A 13,097-nucleotide genomic window follows, 5' to 3' on the forward strand; every position below is an offset into this window, starting at 1 on the left:
GTATTTCGCTCAGCTCGATTTGTTGTTCTGCTTTTGGAGGACAAGACATACCCGGACAATTTTCCATCTTGCTAGGTAGATCTCCGTGCAATGGAACAGCTTTGCCACGAATGCAACAGATTCTGGAGCACAGGTCTTCAGTACTGTTGCTGTTGTCAGGGCCCTTAGTCTTTGCACTATTCAGCACCTTGAGCTATTTCATTGATATCATAGATAGTGAATCAAATTGTTTAATACTAGCATCTGTGATGCTGGGGATCTCGGGAGAATGATGACATGGATCGTCCACTTAACACTTTCTGCTGAAGATGAACACCAGTGCTTCAGCTTTGTCTTTTGCACAAATGGGCTGGGCATATCCATGGTTGAAATCGGGGACATTTGCGGAACTACCCTACTATTGTTAGGCATTGAATTGTCCTCCCCTATTCATGATTGGATGTGCTAGGAATGCCAAGCTTAGATTTGAACTGTCATTTGTAGGATCAGTTAGCCCTGTCCAGGGCTAGTGCTTTTGCTGTTTGACGTGCAAGTGTTCTTATGTTGTAGCTTCACCATGACGACACATTTTTTATATGTACGCCTGGTGCTGCTGCTGGGATGTTTTAAGCGCTCTTCTTTGATCCAGAATTGATCTCCTGGTTTGATGATTATGGTAGAGAGGGGCCATGAACTGGTAGATTGTCGTTGAGTACAATTCTGCTGATAGACAGCTTTTGAGTTGTTAGATCTGTTCGAAGTCTAAGCCCATTTAACACGATGGTAGTGCCACACACATGATGGAGAGTATCCGCAATGTGTTTACAACATTTTGTCTCTGCAATGACTATGCGGTGGTACTCCTTCTGATAATGCCGTGGACAAATTCATCTGCTGTGGGTAGATTGGCGAGGATGAGGTCAAGCGTTTTTTTCCCTCTTCTTAGTTCCCTCACCACTTGCTGCAGACCCAGTCTCTAACTAATTTTCTTAGGACTCAGCACAGTCAGTAGTGCTGGTACCAAGCCACTCTTGGTGATGGATATTGAGGTAAACCATCCAGCATACATTCAGTGCTCCATGCTCAGTGCTTCCTCTGTGGTGGTTCAATGTGAGTGAGTACTAATGCATCAGACAAAGGAGCACAGTAGGTAGTAATCAGGAAGCTATTACCTTGTCTTTCCTTAAGTAGGGTGGTTTGAAAAAGTGTAGATGGACAACTGATTTTGTACTGAACAGTCCTGGGTTGGAGGGTTCTTGTAAGTGATCCTCCTTTAGGAAGTGTGTGCATCTGGGTGCCTCTAAGGACAGGATCACATTTTTGACTATGATGCCCCCTCAAATAATCTGTATACATTCACTATCTGAACTCCACATGAATAATGATTATGTAGGAAAATTGCTAGGTGTTTCAACAAAAGGCTTAGAGTTTCAAAGGTAAGAAAATTTGCACAAAAAATCAGTTGCAAGTTTCATAATGGGTAACCCCATGTGGACCTTGCAGTCACTCTTTGGATTCCTCTGGTCATCATGTTGGACTACAGGACTTCCAATTCTTGGGAAGCCCTCTTCTAAAGCTGCTACCGGCCTTGGAGACAGTTTACAAAATCCTTTGTATTTTCCAGTGATCTTGATATAATAGAATATATTTTCCTCTGTTGGGTCTATCAATTGGCCAGCTGAGAAGTGATGAATTGCCTTGTAAGCTTACTATTTAATTGTGTAGATGTGTGGCTTCCTCTGATAAAGATCACTCCATTCCCATTCCTATGTTTTCCATTGTATGGTATTGTAGTTTTGTATTAACCTTCAACCACTGTAAAGTAGTGAGGGCACTCAATGCTTGCTTGTTAAGAATTGGCTGACTGACTTGTGATGCAGAATGATGCCACAGTGCAGCTTCAACTCTCGTACTGGTTGAGGTGACCCTATGTTACCAAAATTATCCCTCGCTTGAAGTATGGAGACCTCAGGTTAAACTACCCATCAGTCACCTCTTTAATAATGAGAAAGCAGCCTATGGTCTCTGGGAGTATGGTGACTTTCACTTCACATGTGTGATTTAACTTAAACTAACCAGGAGTCTTTCTGTTGCTGATCAAAAAATGATCATGTGAGCCACAGTTGAATATATTGAATGGTAAATAAAGGGTTTAACACCTTATACCACCAGTTTTTTCTAGAGCTATCTGAAAAAAATTATTGCATCCAAAAAGGCTATTGTTGACCGCATTGTTTCGGATCAAAAGCACAAATAATCATCCAAACAGTGAAAGACAGGAACAAGTTCTGATCCATTTCACCTGTTCCATACAAATATATACTCTCCATCCAGTTCATATCTATGTAACCACTTGTAAGAGAAAATCAGGCCTAAAAACCAAGCTTAATTTTGGGTGGAACATTTGGAAAATTTGACATGACTCCACTATGTGATTAGAACTAGTCCAGGAAGCCGCTCTGGCCTCAGTAATTCCTTGAAGCACCTAGTGTTTTTTTTGAGGTGATCTCCACCCAGCCAGAAACAGATTCTGATTCACTTTCAGGAAGTTATTAATTCAACATCCAGTATGCCGGTTGGCAATTTGTTCCTGCAAGAAAATAGTTGACCTTTTGGAAGAAAAATTCCCTGATAATCTAACCAGCATTTGGGCTTGTAGATATAACATTATGACCCATGCTCATTCCAAACCTATTCAAATGGAACAAACTACCAACTGAAACATGATCTAATCACTTCATTGTAAACCTTTCATTCAGATTTCCACCCATGTCTCCAAAGTGTAGAGACCTGGCTGTTTTACCCCATCTTAATAAACAAGTTACTTTATGCTGGAAACTAAGCAAGCATACCTACATTGTGCCCTTTCCAAAGCATCACTATCACTCACTGTGTGAGGATACCAAATACCAAAACAATTGGTACAATATTTTTACATGAAACCAAAGCAGAGTATTGTACAAGCGAAATCCATGTCATCTTAGTCATATGTTTGTGTGTAAATTGATATTCTGCATTGTCCGTTAGTTCATATCCATTTATCTTGGAATATGCTGTATATATTTAATCATTGTTTTCTTTTCTCAAGGTCGTGAAATTGAAAGGGCAGGTGCTGTCAGTGATGTACCGTTTCCGAACCAAAAGCAGAGATTGGCTATGGATAAGGACAAGCAGTTTTACTTTCCAAAATCCCTATTCAGATGAAATTGAATATATTATCTGCACCAACACCAATGTAAAGTAAGTGTCTGTAGTTTAATGGTATGTTTTGCTATGATGTAGCCAAGTTAGAATAGTATAAAGTGAACTAAAATATGTAGAATATATTTAAACTCTTTTAATTAATCAAACCCCAGTCAATTTTATTAGTAATTTACATGAGAATAGTTTTATTTATTATGAGATAAAAATAGAAAACGCTACACATGTTCAACAGGTCTGACAGATCTATGAAGAGCGTAACAGAGTTAACATTGACAATCTTTTATCAGAACTGAGAATGCTTAGTGTTGGAATAGTTTCTTTACAAGACAGGAAAAGGTGGAGTTGACCAAGGAATAAAAACGAGGATCTATGATTGGGTTACATTCAGGAGTGATTAAATGGCAAAAGGTTGATGGTGCAGGGCACTGGGTAATGACAACGTCAGGTAAAGAAACAAATGATTTGCTGAGGGTTGTGATCACCACACAGCACTAGGGGTGAGGACCTTTGCCATTCAGCATTGTGGTCGTGACCGTCGTCACCTGACACTGGGTAGAGTGACCACCGTAGGGTGGCATGGTGTGGCAGTGGGTTACAGACAAGTAGATGGGTTTTTTTGTCCATAATTCATTTTGTACAAAAATGAGGGTAGTTTATTGAAATTCAGATGTGCTTTCTAAGTGGCAAAGGTTCAAGGAATGAATATGTCAAAGTATTCTCTCACTTTGAATGCTCTAAGCAGTGTTTTTGTACCTGATTTCTATAGTTGTGGAAAATTGCTGGTTTATCGACACTCACCATCATAAGCTAAATTCTGGAGACTAAAATTTCCTGGATCTAGCTGGAATGTACAGTATTTCACGTTTGTTTATAACGGACCTGCTCCCATCCACATTCTTTGAAACTTAGAATGCATACTTACTACATTTTATTGTAAGTTAATAAGAGGTGAATGATTTCAGATGTTTTACAGTACCCATTGAATAACCAATGGGACTAGCTTTACTATAACTATGATTTCCACCTTTACTGCTTTTCAAATGCTGCTTCATTGACTTTTCCCTTCCAGGTGCATCCCCACGACGCACATTTTCAAAAGGACAAAAATGCTGGAATGGCCTTGCCATTGAGGTGTCTGTTACTTGGTATAATTTTTTTGAGAAGTACACTTTTCTCATAAATATTATACAAATACAATGTATAGTAGTTCAACTTTGTTAATATGTAAAGCATAGCATAGATCAGTTTCTTTCATTACAGTAGATTGTCTAATGCATGTCATTACTCATTTATTTTTGGTAAAAAATTGTAATTTTGTTAAATTTCTGGTGATTTCTGTGATCATTCTCTGATGATTTCAGTAAAGGGGTCTCATACAATTTTCAGTGAGTCCTGTGGTGGGAAGGCTTTAGTCTGTGGCCGTTCCTCACTGAGGCTTTTCAGTGACTGCCACATGCTTTAGCATATTGCATAACACAAAGCCCTGGAACTTGGAATGTGCCAGTCTTCCACACTCAGTCATCAGCAGCTCTTTACATGGCAAGATCGGCAAATTTCAGGCAAACATTTTTTCACAAAAAACACAGTGTGGAGCTGGAGGAACACAGCAGGTCAGGCAGCATCAGAGGAGTAGGAAAGTTGACGTTTTGGGTCGGGACCCTTCTTCAGAAATTTCTTCAGAAAGTTCATTCTCATATGCTTTTCTTTACACACTGATGCTGGTGCTCCTCTTTCATTTCTATTTTTACTCTGTGTCTGTATGTATTGTATTACTATTTCATTAGTTTATACTGAAGGAAGTTGTGGTTGGTTGGCTCGCTGAGCTGGTTTGTTGTTCCACAGATGTTTCATTACCCTGCTGGGTAACATCATCAGCTCGTGCCAATTTGAGCGTGCTTTGCTCATAGGTCTCTAAGGCTTTTAGAGTAGATTTGTAGCTCGGGTTGTGGATGTTGTGGTTGGTTGGCTCGCTGAGCTGATGATGTTACCCAGCAGGGTAATGAAACGCCTGCAGAACAACAAACCAGCTCGGCAAGCCAACCAACTACAACATCCACAACCCGAGCTACAAATCTACTGTAAAACCTTAGACACTGAAGGAAATTTGACATGTTCATAAGGACTCCCACCAACTTTTATAGATGCACCATAGAAAGCATTCTACCTAGATGCATCACAGCTTAGTACGGCAATTGCTTTGCCCAGGACCACCACAAACTGCAGAAAGCAGTGAACACAGTCCAGACCATCAAGCAAGCCGACTTTCCATCCATTGACTCCCTCTACACTTCTCTCTGCCTCAAAAAGTTAGCCAACATCTTCAATGAACCCTCCCACCCCAGTTATAATCTCTTCCAACCTCTTCCACGAGGAAGAAGATACAAAAGCTTAAACGCACGTACCAACAGGTTCAAGAACAGCTTCTTCCCCGCTGTTTGTTTTTTAGACTTGTGAATGAACGTTTCAAATTTCAAATCTAATGTCGATCTTGCTTTTTGTACACCCTCTTTGCAGCTGTGACTTGTATTTCTCACTCTGTTCAATCACCCTATGATCTTTGTAGTCATGATCTGCCTGTACTGCACGCAAAACAAAACTTTTCACTATACTTCACAAATCAGGTGTGTGATGGAATGCTGCCCACATGCCTGGATGAATATGCCTCTGCCAACAATCAAGGAACCTGACACCATCCAGGTCAAAGCTGCCCATTTGATTGGCACCATTCACTATCTTCAACATTCATTCTGTCCTCCACCCATGCACAGTGGCAGTAGTTTGTATCATTTACAAAATCACTGCAGCAACTTTCCCAGTCTGCTTCAACAGTACCTCTCATAATCTTTACTACACAGCAGCTGGTGTATGGAAACACCACAACTCTCAAGTTCTCGTCAAGCCACACATCCTCCTGATTTGGGACTATATCACTATTCACACTTGTTCAAAATCCTGGAACTCCCCTCCTAACAGCACTACCAATGTACCTACAGCACATGACCACTGTTGTTCAAGAAGCCAGCTTCATCTCCACCTTCCCAAGGGCTATTAGGAATGGACGATAAATGTTGGACTAGCTGGCAAACCTTGCATCCCATGAAAGATTAATATAAAAGAATGGACCCTTGAAATAAAGATGTTCCGATAGAGATAAAGGGTGGGACCAACAAATCCAGTGAACTGTGGATATCAAGAGATAAACAGGATTGGATAAGGAGAAAATGGGAAGCTTATGGCAGATATTGAACACTCAAAACAGCAGAGATCCTGGAGGAGGACAGAATGTGCAAGTGGATACTTAAAAAGGAAATGAGGAGAGCAAAAAGGGGTGTGAAAGGATAATGGTGGGTAAAATCAGGGAAAATCTGAAGTCATTTTACAAGTACATTAGGATAAAAGGATAACTAGGGAAAGAGTAGAGCCCATTAAGGAACACAGTGGTAATTTGTTCATGGAGCCAGAGCACACAGGTACGGCTATATATGTAAATTGTCAGTGTCCACAAGTGAGAGGTCCAACATGGATATAGAAATCAGGGAGAAGGACTGTTATATGCTTTAAGAAATTAGCACAGACAGAGAAGAGGTTCTGAGTTAACTGGCAGGCTTAAAGGTAGATAAATCTCCGGGCCAGGATGAAATGAATCCCAGGTTGTCAAGTGAGGCAAGGAAGGAAATAACAGCGACGCTGGCAATAATTTTCAAATACTCTCTGGCCACAGAAGAGGTGCCAGAGGACCGCAAGACAGCCAGTGTGGTACTGTTGTTCATGAGGGCAGCAAGGAATAAACCAGGAAACTACAAGTTAGTCGGTCTAACCTCAGTGGTGGGGAAACTATAGGAAGCAATTCCAAAGGATAGAATTAATCTGCACTTGGAGAGGCAGGGATTAATCAAGAACAGTCAGCATGGTTTTGTTAAGGGGATGTGATGTCTGACCAACTTGACTGAATTTTTCAAAGAGGTGACCAAATGTTTAAATTAGATCAATGCATCTGATGTAGTCTACTTGGATTTCAACAAAGCTTTTGATAAAGTCCCGCATGGGAGACTCATAGCAAAGCTAAGAACCCACGGGATCCAAGGTAATTGGCTAATGGATCCAGGGGGTGGTGGTTGAGGATGTTTTTGTGACTGGTAGCCTGTGTCCAGTGGGGATCTGCAGCAATCAGTGTTGTGGGCGTTGCTGTTTGTGGTATATATAAACAGTTTAGACTTGTGTGTAGGAGGATTGATCAGTAAGTTTGCGGATGGTACGAAAATTGGTGGGCTGAGGAGAAAAGCTTTAGATAAGAGAATATAGATGGGCTGGTCAGATGGGCTGATCAGTGGCAAATGGAATTCAGTCAGGATAAATGGGAAGTGATACACTTGGGCAGGACACACAAAGCAAGGGAATACATGATGAACGGTAGGACCCTTGGAAGCTATAACAATCAGAGGGAAATTTGTGTGCATGTCCACCAGTCGCTTAAAATAGCCAGGCAGGCAGATAAAGTATTTAAGAAGACATGTGGGATACTTGCCTTTATTAGCTGAAGCATAGTGTTTAAGAGCAGCGAAGTTATGTTGGAACTGTATAAAAGTGTATTATGTGCAGTCCTGGAGGGATGTGTTTGCACTGGAGAGGGTGCAGAGGAGATTTACCAGTACGTTCCCTGGGCTGGAGAGTTTTAGTTTTGATGGGAGATACAATAGACTAGGCCAAAGGATTCTTTCTTTTTTGGGTGTAGCTCTCTATGGCTTTATGACTCTAACGAGAAACGTTAACAGTCCAGGCTCAAATGTATCTCTGAGGTAGGAGGATTAATGGGACATTCAAGAAAATAAAACATGAACTGTCTTATTGGTGACACAAAACATGAGTTTCTCAATGAACTGTTCAATCCTATAATACTGTTATAACCTGACCTCACTTGCTGCTTTGTTCCAGTGAATTTATGTGATCAGATTATAACAGAATACTTTCTTTATGCTGTAATCATCTACCATGTGTTTTAGAATTGTTTTGTCAAAAAAATAGTGACCATGACCTTTTGAAGTTAATTTAGATTATGATAACAGTTCAGCTTGTGTAAGAATGCTAACATAAACAACACAATATAATGCAAGGAGCTAATTTTAGTTTATATAGTCCCTTTGATCTTGATTTGAGAATTATTTAATTATATATGGAGAAACTTTTTAACAGATTCTATGAATGCCAATCCTTGTGAAACCTTGTTGCATACCATTAAGGAAAGATAAGTAATGAAAACTAATTTTACACAGAACATGACTCCCTGTGCATGTCCTTAATTTATTCCAAGTAAACTTATGAGAAGTTATTTTCTTAATATTTAGTTAGAACATTACGTAACTTGTTTCTTTCAAATAACTTTTGGGTAATCAGAATTTTGTTGGCTCCTGCCTAGTGATCCAACTATTGGTTCCCGATGACTAATGTAGCATAGCATTAGATCAGGTTTGTGGTTATTATAGCATGCCTTTCACAACATTTTGACAGAATGGAAGTTCAAAATAACCTCCTTGGAATATTACCATATATTACATGTGGTATAGTGTTTTCAAGAAAACTGTATGATGGGATTATTTTAATTGGTTAACTTAAATTTGTGACTCTGCAGATTGACATTTTGGCTTGAGTCAAGCGTTTAACAGTTCTTTAAAGTTCTCTCATTTATGAAATGGAAAATATCTGTATTTTTTGTTTGTTTTTGAAAGAAATCTTCTAACAGACATTTCATGCATTTGCTTCTGGCTAGTTTGAGAAGTAGAGTAAGCTATTCGAGGTATGATTCTTATACTTGTGTTTCTTGGAAAAGCCTTAAAACTGTTGCTTGAGGCTTCTGCTTTTCAGTAAGAACAAAACTGGATGTTTCCAGACCTGAGACCTGTAAGTCCAGAACTGGGTTGGTTTCATAGTTCTAGACTGGGAGGACTTTGTGTTTTCTTATTAGTGAACATTGTGGCCAGAAGAATTTTGTCAATTATTTGGAGGGACCCAATATATAGGACTACTTCAGAAACTTAAGAAAGCATGAAAAATAAATCTTTTGAATTTCCAGTGCCTGCGTTGCTCTTCCCTTGCTGTTTATTTTCATTTTTTTTTTAATCAGCCTCTCTCTCTCTCTGCATTTCTATTGATCTCTTGCCATGAATTATTTCATATTGCCTGTCTGTGCTCATTTTTTCAGTTTCCCATCCCTGCAAACCTTATCATGTTTAACATGATAAACTTTAGCTTATCACAAAGCTCTGTCCATACATTGATTTACACCAAGTACAATTTAGTCATCATGATTGTGCTCACTGCTCTACATTTTTTAAAATGTGCATCTTTGTGTTCATGCCCCTCCATGACATTATATCTCCCTATCAACAGCCTAAAAATCCTCCACACATTCCTTCAATTCTGGTTTCTTGTGTATCCGTGGTTTCTTTTCCCCCTGTATTGACAGTGATGCCTTCAGTTAGCTAGACCCTTAGCTATGGAATTGCCTCCCTTTGTCTCTCCACTGCTCTGTTTCTTTCCTCCTTGTAGCATTCCTTAAAACATGTCTCTTTCACCTCTCCTACAATTTCATAGAGTTTGGCATGAAATTTTCTCTGAAACATGCTTGGAGCTGCTTTACAGCAATATAAAACAGTAGATAAAAGCAAGTTGGTGCACCCAAGCTCTCTTTATTTTCTCCCGCTATAATTTATTACTCTGCAATTTCCTTCTCTCTTCATCATTTTGCTTTTCCTAATATGTCTCTCTTACACACTTTGAGTACCTGTTTACATTTCTATAATCTTTCATTGCTTCAGGTCATTGTTATTCTAGCAATCTTTGCCTACTGTGTGCTGACTTTCTTCAGTTCAACATCCTGCAATAATTTCCCTCAATGGGAGCAAAGCCAAAGCAGTGGGGCCCTGGCGGGATAAAGCAGGTGGAGCCAAAATTGGACAAAATGCTATGGAGGAAGCAAGTGTCAGGGCAGGGAGGAATTGATTTGTCAGCATGCATGATGCCTTAATTTCAGCTCCACTTGTATTCTTCACATGAACCCTCAGGGCTTGAGTGGAATGGCTTCTCTGGCCAATTAAATACAGAATCTGATTGTGCTGGAATAGAATATATTGCACAGAAACCATTCATCCTCACCATTTCATGCGGCTTCTTATTCTCTATTTGAGTCTCTTTCCATCACTGGCCTCTGAATAACCTCTGTTCCCTTTTTCCTGAAACACTGAATTAGCTTCCCCTTAACTGTATAAATATCAGTGTCCTCAACCACTCCCTGTGGTCACGACTTACACATTCTCAACACTCTCTGGCCAAAAAAAAATTTCTGAATTCCTTATTTGGTTTCTTACTGACTTTTATATTAAAATAAATACCTTTCTTCTTTTCTACTGATAGAACCATATTCTTGATATCTACTGTATCAAGGCCTTCCATAGTTCTAAAGACTTGCAAGGTCATCTTCCAGTTTCTTTTGAAGAGAAGGAGAGATTTGTGACCATTTCTAGATCTCAAGTCCACATTAGTTGTCAGGATACTTGCCTGGGATATCTTTGCAGAGATGGCCAATTAAGAGGCTACCACCTTACAATTAAGGATGACTGATGGTTCCCTGACCCGCTGCAGAAAGAAATTACATGGACACCTCCATCTTGACGCGAGCTCTGGAGAGGTATTCAATTTAGTAAAATAAAAAAAAACAAAGTTGAAATGCCATCCTGTGGTTGGGAGGTAGGAACTAAAGAACACTCACAATTGGAGTAGCCCACTGATGGATACAGTTGTGGTGGACGGGCTGAGGGTAGGAGACCTTGTAGTGCCCTTATGCCAGTCCACTGACAACTTGCCACCAAGCACCTGTGGACTGTTCCCAGTAGAGGGCCAACCTGCTAGTAAGAAAATCCTAGTCAGTCCACAAATAGGCTGCTAACTAAGCAGATTGGCTGCTTGCTGCTGCCAGGCGGGCAGCTTCTGCTGGTGATGACCCTCTTCTGGGTGGAAGATCACCCAGAGGTGGAATGTGTTAGCATTGACCCAACACCAAGTTTAGTGCATTTTCTCCTGGTCTCTCCTTTAAACGCGTGGAACCGTGAAAATTTCATCCAGTGATTCTGCGCTCTACAGGATGTCCTATTGAGGCCCCCTCAGACTACTGTCAATGGAAAATCTTTGAACTGGTGAAAATGTCCACTCATCCATTCTTGGGTTTGTTGTGAGAAGTCATTAATTAGTCATACCTTGTTAAATGAGGTATATCTGGGTGTTCAATGGTGAACTAAATTCATTCTACTGAATGAACCTGAGAGGGTAATTTTATTTGTTCAATGTCTTGTATGATGAGAAATTCCATATGTTAAAACAAAAATTCTTAAAGTTGTTTATAATATTTTAGCCTTACTCCCATGTGTAAGTCTCAGTCATTTACTTTCTTATCTGTAAGATTTAAGCATTAACAATGAAGGAATGTAGTGCTTACTTCCGGGCTTGCAGTCAGGGAGAATACTTCCACATGATTGGCTGCTTGTCTTGCTTGATTACATCACTGCTGCTGACCTTGCCACCAGATTGAAACTGAAATGGGAAAATGTGAGCTGTAGCTCCCTTGACCTATTTTGGGACTGTTTTTATCAAGGCTGGTGTTGAAAGCTGCTTCTTCATTGTTCACCCTCTATTATCCTACAATACATAAGTATGCTGGGAATAAAATGCCAGCCACAGTAATAGTAATTCTGAACCTATTGCTGATGTTTTTTTAGAGAAGGAAACCTGGCATCCCAACCCAGCTTGTCCTGTGTGTGATTCCAGATTGATAGTTAGGCAATAACTCCAAACTGTCCTCTGGAAAGGCTGAGCAAGTCATTCCAATTTATCAAACTTCTACAGAAATTGCTACATGAATAGAATTAGATGGGACACCTTGTGTCACCTAGTTATTGGATTTGGCCACAACACATGCACATCCTGCCCCTGTCAGCTCTGCAAAGTTCTCCTCCTCCCTAACGTCTAAAGGCTTCCACTAAAATCAGGAGAACTCTCCCACAGATGAGTCAAACCCCAGCCTGTCATGATCATACTTCCAAGAACAGCCCATTCAGCCAATGTCCCAAGCCTGTTCTGCCAGAGATAGTGGCACAGTGGAAATGGATAGAAACGAGTGGGTCTTGGAGTCCTTTGTATTGACTCTGACCTTGAACATCATGGCATCAAGTCAAACGTGGCCAAGGAAGCCTCCAGCTTGTCACCATACACTGCCTTCTCTTAAATGTTGAAGCACTATTCTTCCATGTGGAATACTGCTTCTCAAAAGCACTAAGGATAGTAACTTTACAGAATATCTTCTGAGTGGAGGGAATCAAATGTACATCATGAAGAGGGACTTATGAGCATCAGTTAGTTGAGACCATATCTGCTAAACTGGGGTTGCAGGATTAACACAAGGGAAAAATCTACTTTATCTAATCCTCACCAATTTGCTTGTCAAAATGCATACATCCATGATTGTTAGTAGGACAGGTTGCACAGGTTTTATGGAGTTTCAGCCCTGTCTTCATCTGAGAACACCATTCTATTATGTTATCATAAGATGTTGGAGCATTAGTAGGCCATTTGATCTATCAAGTCTTCTCTGTCATTCAGTGAGATCATGGTTGATCTTATCCTCAACTCCACTTTCTGCCTTGTGCAATAAGTTGAGTGAGATTACTACCATATGAATGAGATCATTCATAACAGATCTGGTAGCTAGAAACTGGATATCCACACTTGTCTGAGGGCTGTTAAAAGCAACAGAATTGTACACCACCATAATCCATTGCCTCATTATGTAACATATCACTCTACCATTGCCATCAAACGAGAGGACCAACTGTCTTTCAGTAAGGACTGTACAGCCACCTACAGACTCA

General features: G+C 40.2%; 1 protein-coding gene across 1 annotated transcript in view; it reads left to right on the forward strand.

Annotated features, from left to right (window-relative positions):
• arnt2 (aryl-hydrocarbon receptor nuclear translocator 2) overlaps positions 1-13,097 on the forward strand; it is a 347,885-nt gene that overhangs the window by 233,880 nt on the left and 100,908 nt on the right. The window contains exon 11 of the mRNA XM_048616062.1: positions 3,068-3,219. Coding sequence (XP_048472019.1) covers positions 3,068-3,219 — 152 coding nt within the window. The remainder of the gene's footprint in view (positions 1-3,067; positions 3,220-13,097) is intronic.

The sequence above is a fragment of the Rhincodon typus genome, chromosome 33, assembly GCF_021869965.1.
Source record: "Rhincodon typus isolate 14 chromosome 33, sRhiTyp1.1, whole genome shotgun sequence".
Taxonomy (NCBI): Eukaryota; Metazoa; Chordata; class Chondrichthyes; order Orectolobiformes; family Rhincodontidae; genus Rhincodon; species Rhincodon typus.